Raw genomic sequence first — 20050 nt, 5'->3', positions numbered from 1 at the left:
CCTCTTTCTCCTTTAAAGAGATAAAAGCACAGCTGCTTGTTGCTTTAACTGGAGTTAATCATCATTCCAGTTCAAACACAGCACTGGGTTGATTTAGATCAGGGGTCTCAAACTCAAATGACCACGAGGGCCTACAGCCTAGGGAGGTTGTGGAAGCTCCAGTGAAGGAGCTTCCACAACTTTCCCAGGCTGTACTAAAGGAGGATTGCCTGCCAAGGAGAGGCAGAGATGAAGAGTGTAATAGTAACCTAACTGAGCAAAGAATGAGTTCATGAATGATACAGTTAGAAAATATTGGGAATAGGTGATTTGGTTACATGAATGAACCTGCTGCAGTAAGATAACTGACTATAATCCAAATCTATGCTTTTCATAAGGATGATTGGATTTTCAATGAAGTATGTACAAGGTTTCAGACAACTCGCAGCTACTTTTATATGAGCGAGCCAGTTGTCTCAATGCTTAGTATACATTTCTGGGTGGCTTCCATAGTTGTGAAGGTGGGCAGCACTGTTTTATATAGTCTTTGTATTTGTTCACTCCATCTTTAAATGTAGTGGTAAGGACATGTGCTTGCATTAGCTTTAGAGGTTGAGGGGAGAGGAGCTGAGCCTGAGTCTTTCTAGCACTATTGCTGTAAAGACCAGACAGCCACATTAAGAGGTGTTGCTCAGCAGTCGATAGGTTTGACAGGGAGCACGTAATAAGAGACAGAGAGCTTTCTAGATAGAATGGCATATTACCAGGAAGGCTGAAGATCTGCGATAACAAGGGGAAGAGGAAAAGAAATAACTTGGGTTTCTTCTTGAGTTTGAGTGTAAGGAAAATTAGGGAAAACTGAGGGTATGTCTACACTACAAAATTAGGTTGATTTTATAGAAGTCAATTTTTAGAAATTGATTTTAGTCTATTTGCATATGACCATGCTAAGCGCATTAAGTTGGTGGAGTGCATCCTCACTACCATGGCTAGCATCGACTTACGGAGTGGTGCACTGTGGGTAGCTATCCCACAGTTCCCGCAGTCTCTACGGCCCATTGGAATTCTGGGTTAAGCTCCCAATTCCTGATGGGGCAAAAACATTGTCGCGAGTGGTTTTGGGTACATGTTGTCAGTCTCTCCTCCCTCTATGAAAGCAACGGCAGACAATCGTTTCACGCCTTTTTTCTGTGCAGACGCCATACCACAGCAAGTGTGCAGCCTGCTCAGATCAGCTCACTGACACCGCCACTGTTGTGTCTTGGGTGCTGCTGTCAGCAGACGGTGCAGTAGGACTGCTAACTGTTGTCATATTGCCTGAACAGCGAATTTCTCCATGTTGTCTGTCATGGGCTCCCGGGTATGTGTGTTCTTCCTCGGGAAATGTGCACGGTGCTAGCCGTCATTCTCCACTGCTTCTGCTGCAACTCTGCTCTCTTCTGGTGCCATGAATCCACCTCGCAGGTCCTCTTGTCGTTCTGTATAAATATCTATTTTCGTGGCATCCGTTGTCATCAGCTGATTCTGCTCCAACTCTGCTTTCCTGCTCTCCTTCAGACACCATATCACGGCAAGTATGGAGCCTGCTCAGCTCACCGCTGCTGTTGTGAGCATTGTAAACACCTCACACATTATACTGCAGTATGTGCGGAACCTGCAAATGCAGGCGAGGAGGCGACAACAGCGCAATCACGATAGTGATGAGGACATGGATACAGACTTCTCTCAAAGCACAGGCCCTGACAATTTGAACATCATAGTGGTAACAGGGCAGGATCATGCCGTGGAATGCCAATTCTGGGCCTGGGAAACAAGCACAGACTGGTGGGACTGCATAGTGTTGCAGGTCTGGGATGATTCCCAGTGGCTGTTGAAACTTTCACATGTGTAAGGGAACTTTCATGGAACTTTGTGACTTGCTTTCCCCTGCACTGAAGTGCAAAAATACCAAAATGAGAGCAGCCCTCACAGTTGACAAGTGAGTGGCAATAGCCGTGTGGAAGCTTGCAACGCCAGACAGCTACCAGTCAGTCAGGAATCAATTTGGAGTGGGTAAATCTACTGTGGGGGGCTGCTGTGATCCAAGTAGCCAGTGCAATCACTGAGCTGCTACTATCAAGGGTAGTGACCCTGGGAAATGTGCAGGTCATAGTGGATGGGTTTGCTGCAATGGGATTCCCTAACTGTGGTGGGGCGATCGACGGAATGCATATCCCTATCTTGGGACCGGACCACCTTGGCAGCTAGTACGTAAACTGCAAGGGGTACTTTTCAATGGTGCTGCAAGCACTGGTGGATCACAAGGGACATTTCACTGACATCAACGTGGGATGGCAGGAAACGGTGCATGACACTCGCATCTTCAGGAACTCTGGTCTGTTTGAACAGCTGCAGGAAGGGACTTACTTCCCAGACCAGAAAATTATCGTTGGGGATGTTGAAATGCCTATAGTTATCCTTGGGGACCCAACCTACCCCTTAATGCCATAGCTCATGAAGCCATATCCATACACAGACACCCTGGACAGTAGTAAGGAGCTGTTCAACTACAGGCTGAGCAAGTGCGGAATGGTGGTAGAATATGCTTTTGGACGTTTAAAAGCTTGCTGGTGCAGTTTACTGACTAGGTTAGACCGCTGTGAAACCAATATTCCCATTGTTATTGCTGCTTGCTGTGTACTCCATAATATCTGTGAGAGTAAGGGGGAGACGTTTATGGTGAGGTGGGATGTTGAGGCAAATCGCCTGGCGCTGGATTGATTGCTGACCATCGATCCTGTGGGTAATGTAGACGAGCCCTCAGTGTTTCCTTTTAAATGCAAAAGAGAGTCAACATTTAGCTTTGGATCCTACATAAGATGATTATCCTTGACCCAGTCTAAAATTATATAGGGTCAATACCTTATTATTCCAGTTATGTGAAACAGTTTTAAATATTTTTCAATTTCAGGAATCCTTTATTGCAATTATGGGGCTAACTTTTCTATGTGTAGAATGAATAACTCCATTTGCAGTTGTGTGGTTCTCACACTGCTTTGTGACTGGAAGTTGTAGCTAAATAACTTGTATGTGCTTGAAGTTTTAGTCCATGAGATTTTTTGAGATGAGAGATCAGTCAGTGAAAATTTGTTAATTCAGAGTAAAAGCAGCAGAGAATCCTGTGGCACCTTATAGACTAACAGACGTTTTGGAGTGTGAGCTTTCGTGGGTGAATACCCACTTCGTCAGACGCAGGTAGTGGAAATTTCCAGGGGTAGGTATATATATGAGCAACAACTAGAGATAAGGTAGTCAGTCAGGGAGATGGGCGTTCTATGCAGTAGAGTGTGAAAACAAGGGAGAGAAACTGGTTCCGGAATTGGAAGCATCACATTGTGTTTAGTCAATGATGGTTAAATTTGGCGATGAACTGAGCGCCGCAGTTTCTCTTTGAAGTCGGTCCTGAAGTTTTTGTTGCAGGAGGTCACTAAGGTCTGCTATAGTGGGCAAGTTGAAGTGCTTCCCTACCCGGTTTTGGTATATGGCAATTCCGATCCTGATTGGTCCATATCCTTTCCGAGACGTCCAGTTTGGCCGAGTAATAGCAGAGGGAATTGCTGGATATGAGCCTATATTACATGGTGGACGGGCAGGTGAATGACCAGTATGGTATGGGCTGATCGTTTAGGTCCTGTGATGGTGTCGCGGGTGTAGATATGTGGGCAGACGGCACTGAGGTTGGGTGCAGGATTGTTCTGACTAGAGTTCTATGTACGGTGTCAAGTGCGGAGAATACTTCAGTGACAGGTTGTCTGTGGCAAGGTTGGCCTGTCCCAACTGTGAAGTGTGGATATTGTCCAGGATGGTGTAGACCTGATGATACTTGAGGGTAGCTGGGGGTAGTGATGGCATGGAGTCCTGTGGTCCTCTTCCTGGCTGGTTGCAGAGGAGGCTTCTGGGTAACGTCTGGCCTCTGTTGAATCTGTGTCCTAATTTCCTCGGCGGGTATGGATTTGAGAATGCTGTGGATGTTGTAGTGTTGGCCTGTCGAGGGTAGAGCAATGCGGTTGACTCAGCTTGCTGTAGACAATGGATCGTGTAGATGCCCAGAGGGAAGCTGGAGCGCATGAAGATAGCATAGCGGCGTAGGTTTTCGATATAGGTTGGGATTTAATGTGACCATCACTATTCACCGTGGTGTCAAAAGTGACCTCCGTGTAGATTGGGTCAGGCTGAGGTTGATGGGGGGGGAAGTTGTGAAATGGTGGATTTCTAGATTCCTCCGCATGGGTCAGATGAAAGATGTAGCAATGTGCGTGCGTAGAGAAGGCATGAGAGCGAGAGCTGAGGAAGCTGTTGCCAGGTCGCCATAAAATATGTGCGAGTGGGGCCATGGTGCGCCATAGCAGGCCACGATGAGATATATATGGTCAGTTAAATCTTGAATAGTGTGTGGTGAGATAAAGCACAAAGTAGCACCGTTGTGTGTGCATCATCAGGGATACTGGTTCTGACAGCTGTATTCCATCTGTGTGGGATTTGTTGAAGAGCCTCTACATCATGTGGCTAGGATGGTGTTTTCGGAGGTGACCAATGCATGTGTAGTTTCTCAGGAATCAGTGGGCACGGAGATAGCTGGGATGCTGGTGCATAGGTCGAATAGAGAGTCCACATACCAGACATCCTTCCAGTGAGAGTTGCAATGCCCGAATATCGGCGCAGCATTTCCGGGTTTGGTCTTGGGATGAGTAGAAGATAACCCAGGCGGGAGCTCTGAAGGTATGCTAACATTGATTCCGGTGTTGTGTAGGGCAGTGCCGAGTAATTGGAGTTCCTAGTGTATTCCTCAGTGGATCTGGAAGTGCCCCTTAGAATTGTTTTGAGATTGTCTGGAGGCCTCTTTGCGTCAGACCGTTCATGATGACACACACCTCCTTTATCAGCCCTTTGTTTGAATGTCAGTGTGTTTCTGAGGCTTGTGGATGATGCGTTCTGCACGCGACGTAGTTATGAGGCAACGTGTTGTTTTCCACGATTTTGCCTGGCAGCGCGAAGCATCATGTGTAGGATCAGACTGTCATTTCGACCCTCAGGAGGAGTGCCATGTGCGTTCTTCTCTTGGTGTTGGGAGGTACCTATGTATAACATCGCAACCGTTTCAGTTGTCCTGAAGTATCTCTTGCGTCTAGACGCGAAAAGTCGCTTCAGATGCCACACTGTTATCATGTGGTGGGTGCAGGCGAAGAGAGTCCCCGAATAAGGAACTTCTTCTGGGCTGAGTAAGTGGAGTGATGACGATATGCGGGTGTGTTGAGGGATATGTTTGTCCCATTTGGCAGGTAGGAGTTTAGACAGCTTACAGTCCTTTTTCCTTTGTGGAGAGGTGAAGTGAGTGCTGTAGATCTCCTGTCTTATTTTAGTGAAGTCCGTTTTTATGGAAGTTTGGTTATTAATTCAGAGTATACACCATATAGAGGAGACTCCAGTTGTCCTAGAAATTGTTGCTATAAATACAGTTCCTCGTAGAATCTTGAAACACCTGGAAACTCCTGCTGTAAAACATTCAAACAACTGCACAGCTCATCATCAGAGCTATTAAATATTCAACCTGTGTAATGTTGCGTGTACCACTTTTCCCTCTGTTTAACGGGTCCAAGTGTAATAACTTCAGTATGCTGTGAATGAAGGTCACATTTCTAATGAGGGGGGTTCTGGCTTCAGAATGCCATATTTGAAAGGGTAAGAACATGCTTCATTTATCAGTAAGCTATATTTGTCAGGTAGACTCAGCTCATCCATGAGTTCTTTACACAAAGATTTTAATATTTCTTATTAAGGCAGTGATTCCCAACCTGTGGGGTAGGTCCATGGGGTGAGACCACTTGAGGAGGGCATATTAATTCCATGTAACTACTTATGGTACTCTGCCTGCCTGTAGCTCCAGAGCTGAAAAAACTAAGCAAAGCAGAGCTCCAAGAAGCTCCCTACCTCCTGTGTCTAAATAACCTCTCTGTGATGGGGAGGAGATGGGGCAATGAGCAAAGCAGCGGAGAGATGAGGAGTGGTGAGGTGAGGTTGGGGAAACTACTGTAATCCTGTCTTCTCAGTAAAAGGGGGTTTGGTAACTATGGGAATGTGCTACTTTTTAGCTTCCGCCCTAGTTAGTGGAGAAGGCAGCAGCTCTTTAGAAGCCACCTATTTGCCTCTTCTTGGTGCTTCTGTATTCCAGTACAACAGCATCATTGGCAGGGGTGCTTCTGAAGCAGCTATTCACCTGGACTAGTTTTTCTCTGCTCTCAAGAGTACACAGGCAGACAATGAATTTTTCCCACTAACTCAAGTGGCTGAGAGAGAGAGTGTGTGTCGGCGCACGCGCTGTGTTCATATGTAGGTAGAGGCAGCAAAATTTCACTTAACTTCCATCAATTATTTGTGAGCACAAGTTGAGGAGACTCTTGATGGAAAAGGAAATAGGGACTCTGTTTCTTGTGAGTAATCGCTTTACAGAGTGCATATGGGGATGTTTTGAGACTTTTGGTTGTGGTATTTCTACTTGATTTCCAAGAGAGTTTCTCTATCACGTGCAGTTAAAATAAGACAGAAAAATCTTTGCTCTCTCTGCAAAAATGAGCACAATAAAATATGGCATCAGCATGTAACATTTGTCATATAGAGCAGACAGGCTACAGGTTTTTTTTAAAACTAAAGATGATGGCTTAGAGGAGCTGTGTGGAATATGTCTCACTCAGAAGCATTTTGGTAGCAGATGTTTTCTTTTGAAATAATTTTAGCCCAAGTATTTCAAGTAATCTGAAAAAGCAGTTATCATTTGGGGTTTGAGTTTTGGCATTCTGCAACATTCCTTTGGTTCAAAGGATATTTTGTATAAAAGAATCATCTAACAGTATAACTGGCTTATGATAATGCATATTTCTTATGGCTACGTAACAGAAAACTTTCTGGTGTATGGGGTCTTGAGAACAAAATGGTGTACTCTTTGCGGTTCTCTAAAGCTGTAATTTCAAGCATGTTGCATGATGATGTTACATGATTATCATCAATCTCGACTAAATCACAGAATGTCCTCATGGGATTTGTTCAGTACCAATAAAAAGGTACAGTGTGAAATGTTATAGATGTTTAGTAAGTAAAGACATAAGATCTTTACTTATTCAACGTCTATAACATTTCACACTGTACTTTATTAGTACTGAAGATGCTATTTTGTAAGACAGTCTCATTGGAGGGCTGCAGGTTTTTCCCTGGCCACAAATATAAAACAATTCTAGAGAGCTGTGCTGAAGTACAGCAACAAGATTTATACCAGCCATCGCCGGATCTATCTAGCTATTAAGCGAGTTAATGAGTCAAACGACAAAACATAAAAATTGTAACTACACCAGATTTATGTCAGTGTTCTGTATGCACAGAATCTATTGTGTGTGAGCATTAATCTTTCTCGAAAATAAAGCTCTGAAATAGACTCAGAGCTTGCCAAACACTGTAGTGATTTCTTATGCTGCTTTGGAAAAACTGCTGCCTCTTTGAGCAGTATTGTCTTAGTTTCCTTACTAAATTAAAATGCAAGGACATAGTTAGATGGTTTGAAATTTGAGAAAATAAATGTGGTTCTACAATATCTAATTATGCTGCCTGACACTACAATCCACAATCAGAAGAGAATCCTTTACGCTGACAAATAGTCTACTGGTTTAGAAAAGTTTGCAGGAGTGGGTCCACGGGTCTATATTCTGAATTTACAAGTTTGTGATCAAGCAGAATGCATTTGAGACTGATTTCAGGCAACTTTAAAAGAAAGTATTGTGATGAGTTGTTTATTACATTAAATGTCCTTGACATAGAACTTCAGAAGGATTATTTGCCTTTGAAGATTGGGAGTATTAAAAGAAGTATTGTGAGCAGAACCATGCAGACATGGGCTCACTTTCACTAACTACTAGACTTTATTATTTTTTTAGTTCTAAGGAAAACACCCTGCTGCCACTTAAGTATAGTAAATATGTCAGGATTTGAAATGAGGCAGAAACAGAGCTATTTATTGAGCATAACTTACCCTAATGTACATTTCATCTTTTTCCTGCACATGTGCGGGAACGTTCTCACTCTGTGAATACGTCTTTATTTGTACAATGAAATGTATGTATATCAGTTATATGAAAATTGTAACTTGGAGCAACTCTGATAAAAGTGTAAAAGGCTCATTTATTTTTAGATTTTTTTGATATGTATGTGTATACTGTTCCCTTTACCACTTTTGATGAAGACAGTCTTTTTAGTAGCCATTACGTCAGCTCAAAGGGTAGGGGAGACTCAGGGCTCTTGTGATGAGTCCCTCTTACATAGTGTTTCATAGGGACAGTCACTCTCAGGCCTTATCCCAAATTCCTGCCCAGCTTTGTCTCTGGTCTGAGTTCCATGTGAACCATAACCTCCCAGTTTTCTTTTAATTTTTTTAAGGGGACGACTCCTACCCACCTCCAAGCAAACACTTTACTGCTTGTTAGTCACCAAGAATGGAATTGATGAGGACAGTCACTCAAAGAAGAAAGAATGGTTATTTGGCCCATAGCAGTGATTCTCAAGCTTTTGTGCTGGTGACCCCTTTCACATAGGAAGCCTCTGAGTGCAACCCCCCCCCCCATAAATTAAAAACACTTTAAAATATATTTAACACCATTATAAATGCTGGAGGCAAAGTGGGGTTTGGGGTCGAGGCTGACAACTTGTGACCCCCCTGAGGGGTCCTAAACCCCAGTTTGAGAACCCCCGTCCTATAGTAACTGTAGTTCTTTGAGATGTGTTGTCCATGTGGATTCCATAATCTGCCCTCTCCCATTTCTATGGAGTTCTATTCCATGCATTTCTCTGTTTTGTTATCTTATTCTACATGCTTATATTGACTCTGCTAACTATTGTCTTTTAATGACATTTCTGTGGAACTGCATTGTTAATTTTTTGAGACTTTCAGGGAAAAACATCTGGGGACTTGGCTCTCTTCAAAATTATGGTGAGCGGGACAGCTGGAAATTAGTCAGTATGAAATATAAATTAGGAATGTGGCAAAAAAATGTATGGTTAGACACATGCTTTTTGAAATACTCTATTTCCATGAGACTTTACAGATTTCTTTATGTCAACCCTCTGCAGTATTTGGATAGGGAAAGTGCTTGATTTATTAAAATTTTATTTTACTCAAAGAAAGGGGAATTGTTTGCAATTGTGTATCATTCCTTTCCTTTGCAAAAAGTCAATGGAAATATTTCTTGATAATGTAGTACAAAATAATTCCTTGGGTATTGAATTTTTCAGTAAATGTCTTGTACCTTAAATCTTTTTATATACTGTGAAGACCTTAAACATAAGCATGCCGTATAATTTCAGCATGTGAAGAAACTCCTTTAAATTACTTTTGACATATGAAAGTACAATATTTACTCAATTCAGTTCAAATTTTCTTTGAGGGCAATTGGCTATTTCAAACATCTACACTTAGGTGCTATTAAAGCTTGATTATTGGTTTTGAAACTCAGCATACATCAGTAATTATCTACTTAATTTGAATGACCTCTATATGTAGATAGTCCAACTTTTGCTAGTTTGGGGGAACTAGTATGCTATTTCTAATGTGTTGTATAGTACTGTTAAAACTTATTAAAATACATTTATAGAAAAGTGTTATTTACATATTGGCTTAAGTATTTGAAAACTAATTCTGTCGGATAAATATTTAAAACACAGTAGTCCTGATGCTCCAACGCACATGCATATCTGCCATTGATTTCTGTGCAGGTTGGCTGTGCACATGTTTGAAGTGTAGAAGTACAATAATGGGGTTTCTACGTCATTTTGGTATAAATGCGAATCCTTTACTGAATCTTTTTTTTCTTTTAGTTAAGTTACTACAGTGGCAAAACTTTAACTGGAAAAAACAATACAGCTTAAATGGAAAGTGAAATAGCTGTCTTCCTGTCAAATGCTGGCAGTGAATTGTATACTCAATCACTGTTGGATATGATGTAAAGGAGTATCTTTTCATGGTAAAATGTGCAACTCACATAGTCAGGGATGAACATATTCATATCCCGTTCATGAATGTTTTCTTTTTAATTTATTTCAGCCATAGCCAGGTGTGTTTTGCACACTGCTTCACTTGAAATATTTCTCTTTTGTAGGTCAGGTACTCGGCACAGAGCCTGTTTGACTATATGAAGAAAATCCAAAATGATCTAGGTGCCATGAATAACTTTTGTGAGACATTGCTACAGGTCTTTGAGGATAACCTGCTGAATGACAGGTAATCTTTGTTTCAACTAACTCCTTTATGAGAGAATGTGCACTGAGCAGATCTTACAGACTCTGAACAGTTGTCTAAAGTTGTACCATGTAAATGTTTTAAGATATTGGGGAAGAAAGAAAATACCTTCAACAAAACCCCCCGAAAAGATGGAATTATGGTAAGGTATCGAATATAAAGGAGGAAGCATTTACCTTAGTGCGATACTGAACTTACTGTGATAAGCTATAATATTTTCATGTAATGCAATATTCGGGGAGCTGATATTCACCTTGATCGATTGGTCCATCAGCCCTCACAGAGAGAGTGCTGATCACAACACGTCAGTCATGGTTTTTTTAGCCAGTCCTTCAGCCACTTGCTGGCCAGGCTGTCAGTGTCACCAGACATCTGATCAGCATAGCGCACCGCAGCCCAGAACCCCTGAGTGGAACACCAGCCTCAGCCTCCCAAGTAGCTGGGATTACAGGTGCGTGCCACCATGCCCAATGGAGCTGATACTGATGTGATAAAATAAATAAATGTGCAATTTGTAGTGCAATCCACCATGTATTTATTTAGGAAGAGTTTCTTTAGGAATATGCAGATTGTAACTCTGTAACATAAAAACAGGTCAGTTGAAAGACCAGATTTTTTACATAGCAAGATTTATTCACCTAAACTCCACTTACCAAACATGTTTGCAAGTTAGTTTATTTTCCTGGGGAATTTTTTCTGTTCATGACATTTAGCAGAATTTTCAGTCTTACTTTTGGAGTTAACTCAGCAGTGGTAGCTGGGAATACATGTGTAGCTGTTTTGGCTGACATACCACGTGCTCTAATGCAGTCAATAACTAGGCTAAATGAAAAGTTGTTGCATCTTTTAATAAACTCAGTGAAGTACGTTCAGATTCATAAAAATTATCCTGCGGGTTTTAGCTGGGTTTGCAGGCCCCTACAGGCTTACACCCACACTAGCTGTTGACCAGCCTCTTCCGTTTGGCTGCGACAGAATGCAACTGTCTCAGCCAACTGGAATGATTTAGCCAACTCACAGAAGTTACCTAGCAACCTTCCCCTAGGGTGGAGTGGAATTCTAATTTAAATAGATGTATGGAGATGGGAGGTCCCCCCCACCCCGCGCTTCCTATAAAAATAAGTGTATAAATGAAATCTGTGCCAAGAAGTGTCTTTAGAGTGTGTACTTTTTTTACATTAGGGTATCTGTGCCCTTGCTAAAGATGCTAGATCAGATGCTGGCCAATGGCTGCTTTGATATCTTCACTGCTGAAGAGAAGTAAGTGCTAATTATTCTGCTTTGAAATTGCTGTTTTATATCAGAGGACACTGAAGGGGATAGCTGCTGCTGTAGCTAATTTACGTTTGTGTTGTGTTACTAGTGAGAATGTTGTTACCAGTTGAATGTCGATGTCCTTAAAACCAAAATCTGATCATCTCTACCTTGTCAGTGGTCCTTTCTCTGAAGATCTTTTCTTCTGTTAAAAAATGCAACACACATGCTGATAATTATAATTGCTGGGGGACTTTTGGTTTCACAATATGCGATGTGCTTTTTTAAATCTTGCAACAAACTAATGTACATATAGTGGTAGTGCCAGTGAACAGCTGCCTTAGACTGAGGTGCATGCTACTTTGTGTATTAGGCAATTTAATAATTTTGTTTAATTTCCCCTGACGTTACAATAATCCATTGAGCAGCTATCAAGAAAGGTCAAACACTGAGGCTAAGACCCTTGGCAGTATCCCTTTCACCCATTTTAGCTCTCTCTTTATCACTGTTTTATGACCAGCAAATGAACTAGATTCAATCTGCATATTTTCATCTGGAGAAGGTGTGGCAGTGACAGAGTCATACAATTGCTGAGAATTGTTGTATAGCCATAACTAGCTGTACATATTCATTGGGAATAAATATATATTGTTCATCATGCTGTGTACATTTCACTGGCAGTGTTTCCCAGTGTGACATGCTGAGGCAAAATGCCTCTGCTGGCCTATCATTTTTAACAATACATTCTTCTGTGAGTTGCAGGGCAAGGCCCAAAGTTTCCAGTCAAGTTAAATATTCTGGAAGGACTGAATATTCTTGGGATTGAATAAATGTGAATAAGCATTGCATTTGAAGTCTGACAAACAGTATGTCAGGACATCTGCAGATACCTGGCAGAGCTGTACAGCACTCAATGCGCTATATGCAATTTTATACTGGATTTGGCATCTATTTTAAAAAGTTGTTCTTTATTTTAATGTTAAAATCGCTCACAGTGGATGCACTTTAAAAATTTCTACTGGTCTGAAAGTTTTAAATAATTATTCGAATATTTCCAATTATATGTATAGGGTACATTTCTTAAACTGGTAACATATTTCTAAATGGTAGAAATTGGAATATTAAAAGTTAAACCATCCCCACCCTCAGCCAAAATAAAACCATCTATTAATCTGATGAATTCCTCTCTCTCCCTTATTTAGAGGATTAAGACTCCAAGAAGTTCACTTAGAAATCTTGCAGTACAGATCTAATTTATCTGGGAAGAGCTTAAAGGGTGCTATAGAAGACCCTAAGCTAGCTCGAAAGAGTTCCAGAGTGCTCCCCTATCTATGTTTGCAGTAATAATAGTTTGTTTTGGGAAAATCTTCCTGGGATAGTTAAAAGATAGTTAAATACTGCCCTGGCTCACCGATGCCTGCTGCACTGCAGTGTAGGAAGTCACTGCTTTTTGTGTGAAAGAATGTGGGTGTGTGTGACTGCTGAAGCGGATTGCTTGAGCAGAACCACTTGTATGCCAAAGCAACGTGCCAGAAAGGATGCAAAAATACAATGCAGAATGAGTCGGAATGAATTGCAGACACGCTGTCCTATATAACATGTAGCATACAATTTCAGAGCTAGAATTTATATAAAAAATGCTGGGGCTTAGGTGGTGGGGAGACAGAGTGAATGCTTTGTCTCATTTTTAATGTCAATATGTGTCTTCCACAAAAAATCAGCTAAGAATTATAGTGCTGGTTGAATTTTTTTTTTTTTAAACATGAAAAATGTCCTGTTATACAATACATTACATCTGATCTATAGAATATGCAACTCTTGCTCAAAAGCCTGGAACATCAGCCTGTAAAATTATTTGTTGGTTTTTTTTCTTAATCTGGGCAACTATGTCTTGGCAAGATCCCCTTGGATTTAGAATGCTCCAACACCTATGGTTATGATGCCAATGACTGCTTAGCCTTCAGCTGACTATTGTTAAATTCATTATTAAGAGTATTTGCAAATGCAAATTTCTATTCTGTTACAGTAAAAAAGAGGTTTGTATACAGTATACTAGACTTCCTTTTTTTTCCCCAACAGTAGTTGCAAAAAATATTAGTTGTCCAGAGCAGGTAAATAATATCCAAACTGTTGCTGAATTCTATAGTTAAGTTATAGCTATTGGATTAATGGTTTGATACCCCTTGGGACATAAATACTTTGCATTAGCCTGAATTGCCACTGGATGTCATTCTTGCATCACAGGAACACAGCTTGGAATGCATGTTCTTGCCTGTTCACAAGCTGCCCCCCTAAAGCTGGGTTTGGAAAAGACAGTGGAAAGCATTCTTATAGCTCTAACTGACTTTTAATGCTCATGAAATGTGCTGGGCTGACAATGCTAGGATTCTTTAGTATAAACTGGACAAATGCATCACTTGGCAGTTTCCCCAGAAATGTCCTGTCACTATGCTTCAACCCTGACTAGATTGGTAACCTATAAGGTTGAGAGCGGAGCTGAATCTTCATAATCCATTCAGTCCTTTGCACCTCTGCTGAGGTTGCCAGCAAGGAGGCCAATTACCTCCTTGGACACCTGCTTAATAGGAAATGGTATAACCCAACTCTTTCCCTAGGTGAGCAAACTGCTGGCAGTAACAACTTTCATTCGCTGTTGCCCTTGGCCAGGTTTGAATCTGTGCTATTGAGATGAAAAGTCTGTTTGCCATTTCTCATTCACCATCTAGTCTCCTTTCCCCCCCCTCTAACAGCTGCAGTACTTTTCCATTGAAGTGTAATGGTTCCTCTGTGCAGGCACACACTGTTCCTTAAAACTCTGAATTTTAACCTAATAAAAATTGTGAATTTGTATGGAATTCATATTCACTCATATGGCCTCTTCACCATTTCTCTTCATTTTAAAGAATAATGTAATTCTTCCTGGACTGTTAGTTGGTCAGGAATGGTGGCAGAGGCCAAGGCTAGCAGATTTGAACAGTGGTTTTAAAGTCCATTATAGTCTAGGCCCTGTGTGGCAAGGTTTTCAGAATGCTTGCTGAAGGCTGGTCCTGCAAGATGCTTAGTGGGAGATGGGGTATTTGGCATCTTGCAGGACTGGGCTGTACTACAACAGGCCCAGATTGTGAATCTCTTGCCCTCAGGAGTAGTTCCATTGAAGGAGTATCTAATTCCTGGAGTTAAAAATACTTAGATGTATTCTAGCATACAGTACCTACTAACTTTGAACAGAATAGTCTCTAAATCATCATTCTATTGGTATAGTGTGCACCTGGCAACATCACATAAGTAGTATCTGTACAGTAACTTCTCACTTAGTCATGCAATGCTCCCTTAGAATGTTTGGCAGCCGCCTGCTTTGTTCGCTGCTTGGAGAAGAAGCAGCCCATTGGAGCTAGCTGGTGGGGGCTTGGAACCAGGGTGGACCAGCAGCCTCCCTCCATCAGCTCCCCGCTCCTCTAAGTTCCCTGTGCAGCACCCGCCAAGCAGGCTATCAATTGCTGGGCAGTTCAGCCATTCCTCCCCACACTGCTGTGTGCTGCTCCTGCCCTCTGCCTTGGAGCTGCTTCTGGAAGCCTCCTGCTTGCTGTGCAAGGGGGGGGAAAGGGGTGCTAATGTCAGGGTTTCCCCCACTACTGCCCCCCACTTATCCTATCTCCATAGAGCAGAGGGACACATGACAGGGCTCAGGATGGAGGGAGCTTGCTGGCAGCAGCGGCTGTCTCAACTTGCTGATCTACTTAAAAGGCAGTGTACTTAGATTGGGGTCAGTGTACTTAAAGGGGCAGTGTGCATCTCTCTCTCTCTCTCTCTGTCTGCCATGCTGTTTCCCCTCCCCCCATTTGTGCTGCCTTGTAGAGTGTGAGGCTACATTAACATGTTAACCCTTGAGGCTCAGCCGAGTACTAGTTAATTATTTAGCCAGTAAGGCATTCACTGGGAAATATCCCACCCTCTGACTTCACCATCTCAATCAAGCTTCACAGTCATCATCGCTGTGCACAATATTAAATTGTCTGTTTGTTTAAAACATATACTGTGTGTGTTTGTGTGTGTGGGTGTGTTTGCGCATATGTGTATATATTATTTTGTCTGGTGAAAAAAATTCTCTGGAACCTAACTCTCCCCCTATTTACATTAATTCTTATGGGGAAATTGCATTCACTTAATATCGTTTTGCTTAAAGTCGCATTTTTCAGAAACATAATTACAACATTAAGCAAGGAATTACTGTATATGTTCAGCTATTAGGGCCCCTCATTTCTAAAACCATCGATATAACAGTTTGCAGAAGGTTTTATAAAGTGTCATAAGATGGCATGTGTCATTAGTGATGTGGCTCTTAGATTGTAATGCTAGAGGCGATTCTTTAAGTAGTGGTAATTCCATTCCCTAACAGAGCCTAAGCTGAAAAGGGCACAGCATGGCTCTCCTCTGATTTCAAGACCACCCCAAGTAATGTCATGACTGATCTAATTGAAATGCAGCTCACCTTAAAACAAAAATTCTTTTTGCAGGAACACGTGTGCCCAATTTACATAATGTAAAGACTTCAAACTGATCTCTTTTCCCCAGATACTGATTCTGTTTCTGCTGGAACCATGCCCACACAGAAGAAGGAATTTTCTCAATTTCCTTTAAAGAGGCCAAGCTATTTGAGTCATCTGAGATCACACATAGGTTAGGTTTAGTTATTACAAATGTGAAATTGGCAGATGACAGAAAGGAAAGTGGGTGTGTTTTAAACACCAAATGCTGCACATGTACTAAATTTTTTCCAGATGCTCTGTTCCAATTGGCCTCTTTGTTGCTGTGCTTTTCAGCAATGTCTATATTGTTGAATCAGTTTAAAATCTCACCTAATTCACCATATTGCTGTTATCCTGTGCTGAAAGGCAGGCACGCACTGCAGATACTGTAATTAAACTCCTGTAACTTTCAGCCAGTCTGGAAAATAGCCTTGTGTAATTTGCCAGCCCAGGAAAAGATACCCAGCTGTTATTTAACTCCACACACAGTTTACCCCATGCATAAGCCATACACATGTAGCAGGGGATTAATACACACACACCCCTACCTACCTACCTGCCTAAACATACACCCTTGGACATTGATACACATGAACTCTCAAATTCATGTATGCATGTACATCACCCCTCTCAAATGTCTCTCACATGCACACTTCTCACCAACTCACTCTCTTTGCAGGGTTGGAGCAGAGCTGATGTGACTTATGGCTGTGCTGGTGGCAAAGAACTTACCACTGCACGCCTCCGAGTTAGAGATCTTAGCTACTTCAACATAATTTTTTCTGAAATTACCTTTTAAAATAATGTAAAGCACACTGATGCCTATTGTATGGAAATCATAACTTATCATTCCTATCACCTTTGTATTGTGGCAAAATAGATAAATTATATTGTACACCTTAATCTTATTTTTAGATCCATAGTTTAAATCAACATAGCGGAGATAAACGTCTGGATTTTGCTTTATGCTTTTCATATGTAGTACAGTGGAGGTTTCCTAAATGCACAATCTAGGAATAAAATAAAAGTATTTCTTTACCAGTGTTGTTTGTTACTAAACAAATATGAAATGGTTTCATGGTACATTTATGACATAGCAAATTACTCTGCTGTTTGTTTTTTTATCAGATGCTAAGAGTATTGAGGAGAAGATTAAACAAGTTATGCTGCAAATCTAAGGATATATTCTAAGAGCCCATGAAATATGAACAAACAGAATATTAAACACTGTTTGTGTAAGCATCTGGGAAAGAACTGTGAGAACCACATTTCCCATACGGTGTGTGGAAAAAACACACTTGCTAAATATATTTCAAGATGGCGTCAAACTGTACTGCATTTAGCAGTAAAGCTTTGGAGAAGTGCTGTCCCAGGAATCACTAAGAGATCATGACAGTACAATAGTTTAAAGTGCATTGATCATCACTTGATGCAAAAAAAGTTTTCAATTAATTTTAAAACAGCAGGGGATGATTAAGGGCTAGATAACATAGCAATGCATAACATAAATAGATTTTTATGTGGATATAGAATGTTTTCTCTCTTCCTTTGCCACTTCTGATCCAACACAGGTTGGTAATAGTAACAAGACATGGCATCTAATTGTTTAGTGGCATATGTGGAATGAATTTGGTTATAGTTCACTCCCCCAGTGGACAGGTAACTGCAGCACAAAACAATTAGCATTTATTTCTCCCTTGTCAATATAGAGGTCAGTGACTGAGTAAGCATTGAGGCTGAAGTAAATTCCCACCATTAGACAGGAGATCCTTCGAGAAAGGGGTGAATCAGATTGGCAGAGCATTGTAGGGGAAGCTTCCTATACCGCTGTCTGTTCTGTATTTGTTCTATGAATAATACTATTAATCTGGTGCCCTCCATGACAACTATATTCATTTAGAAATAGATTTTAACAGAATGTCAACCTAAAAGAGTTCTGTTTGCTTTTTAAAATTAATAACTAAAATAAACTTTTAAAAATTTCAGCCATCCATTTTCTTTGAAGTTACTTACTCTTTGCAAAGAAGAAATCAAGAAATCCAAAGACATACAGAAACTTCGCTCCAGCATTGCAGTGTGAGTTTGTATAAAAATCTTTCTTCCTTTTTTAATTCAGAGAATGGAGATTCAACTTCTGAACTTAGAGAGGTGAGGTGATTGGAGAATTGTTCTCCTTTGTCTATTTGGCATGAAATACATCTGAAAAAAACACATGTGAATGAATGGAACTGAAAGTTCCCATGATCTTTATAAGTGTGTTTTAAGAAAATCACACACAAAGAATCAGTAAAGATTTGATTCCAGGTGTCCCCAACCCAAATGATTAAGCTGCTGGTGCCCTAAGGGGTGGGGTAAATCATTAGCTTTTTACTTCTGGAGAGCTTGATTCAAATGCTGGCTAGATAACAAACATAATTAAATAAATTACTCTAGATCCTATCTGTGAGCCAGAACACAAAACCAATTTGGATGTTTCTGCTCTAGAGAGAACCACAGCTGGAGTAGCAGGGAGAAGTTGTAAGTCAGGACTGAGGTGCTTCAGAAGTGTTGTAGATGGTGGGTGAGATCATGGGGCTGGAAACAGTGATGTTAGTTTGGATTGATGTTCTTTGGCAGAAGTTGGTATGACACTGTCAGTTGTAATTCTATTGAAAGCAGAGGATACAGTTAAGGATATTCTTGACTCAATGTGTTAATGCTCTTAGTCTACCACTAGTTCACTTTTTCTACTCCAGTATTTGAAAGTGTTCTAGAAAGCTTAAAATGAGCAATAAGCCATATATCCAAACTATCCTTTACTCCTAAGCAAATCATGCATTAGCTTACACTGTGTCCTTATTTACCTGTGTGAGAGCTTGTTTCACTTTGTTGTGATTTTCACACACATTCTTTGGTGGTGCCTGTCAGTAGTTTTAAAACCATATTTGTACTTGGCATAGCTGTGTGGCACCCCAGACATTGTTTACTAACCCTTAATGATTTTTACTATACTTCCCCTCAGTTTGCTTTCCCACGGTGGTTGGAAAATAAAGTGATACTTTTTGAGGGAAGCAAAACTTTTATTTTATTTATACATATTTATACATCTTTATTATTAACCTCAACAATAAAATGTACCTTTGTGACTGACTAGTGAAAGGAAACCACTCAAGCTCTATACATTGCTATTTTTCTAGGTTTTGTGGCATGATTCAGTTTCAAGGTGACATGAGAAAGAAAGTTTTATTTCAGCTGTTTCTTCTTCTTTGCCATCCATTTCCTGTGGTAAGTATTGGAGGTGATGCCATAAGGCTTTTGGGGAAAAGAATATAATCTTTTTACCAAGAAATAATGTTGTTAAATACTACTTCAAGTGAAAAGGGATTGAAAGTACATTTGACATGTACGCATTTTTTCAAAGATATTTAAAAACCATATATTTTTGAGTAGGTTTTTCTCTGGATGTTACTCATCCGAAATCTTAGTGTCTTCCAGTTCTTTACCTTATTGATTTGCTTGTATGTTGTATCCATATCCTTTCCCCTTTGTCTGAGTCTTTACCCCAAAGCATTTATGATCTAGAAATTGCTGCTGTTCTGTTTGTACAGCACAGTAAGGTTCCACTCTCCACTTGGGTGCCACCATAATAAATTCTTCCTTGAGTTACTGGCCCTACTGTTGCTCTGTGTGAGGGAGTGTGTGTCTCTCTGTGTGCTTTTTGTTAGCAGTGCTTTGGATCTGCACCAGCACCCTATGCCGCCTTGTGCTATGGGAATAGCATAGCTGAAGTCGACGTACCTTATTTCGACTCTGCTCCTCCATCGACTTTGCTTCCGCCTCTCGCCCTGGTGGAGTTCCGGAGTAGATGGGAGCGCGTTTGGGGATCGAGATCCGATAGATCGATCGCTACCCACTGATCCGGCGAGTAGTCTGGGCGTACTATAAATTGCCAAGGAGGAGCAAGATCCCAATCCTTATGTACAGAGTCAATAAACATATG

The 20050-nt window shown here is 41.0% G+C and overlaps 1 protein-coding gene across 11 annotated transcripts in view; it reads left to right on the top strand.

Moving 5' to 3' along the window:
• Positions 1-20050, top strand: part of TBCD (tubulin folding cofactor D) — a 254321-nt gene that overhangs the window by 217602 nt on the left and 16669 nt on the right. For all 11 annotated transcript variants that reach the window (XM_075071755.1, XM_075071752.1, XM_032792732.2 and 8 more), the window contains 4 exons: positions 10152-10273; positions 11474-11551; positions 18058-18147; positions 19248-19335. In XM_075071755.1, the coding sequence (XP_074927856.1) occupies positions 10152-10273; positions 11474-11551; positions 18058-18147; positions 19248-19335 (378 nt within the window). The remainder of the gene's footprint in view (positions 1-10151; positions 10274-11473; positions 11552-18057; positions 18148-19247; positions 19336-20050) is intronic.

The sequence above is a fragment of the Chelonoidis abingdonii genome, chromosome 13 (assembly GCF_003597395.2).
Source record: "Chelonoidis abingdonii isolate Lonesome George chromosome 13, CheloAbing_2.0, whole genome shotgun sequence".
Taxonomy (NCBI): Eukaryota; Metazoa; Chordata; order Testudines; family Testudinidae; genus Chelonoidis; species Chelonoidis abingdonii.
The sequence above is the reverse complement of the archived record's forward strand: the minus strand, read 5'-3'. Positions and strand labels throughout refer to the sequence as shown.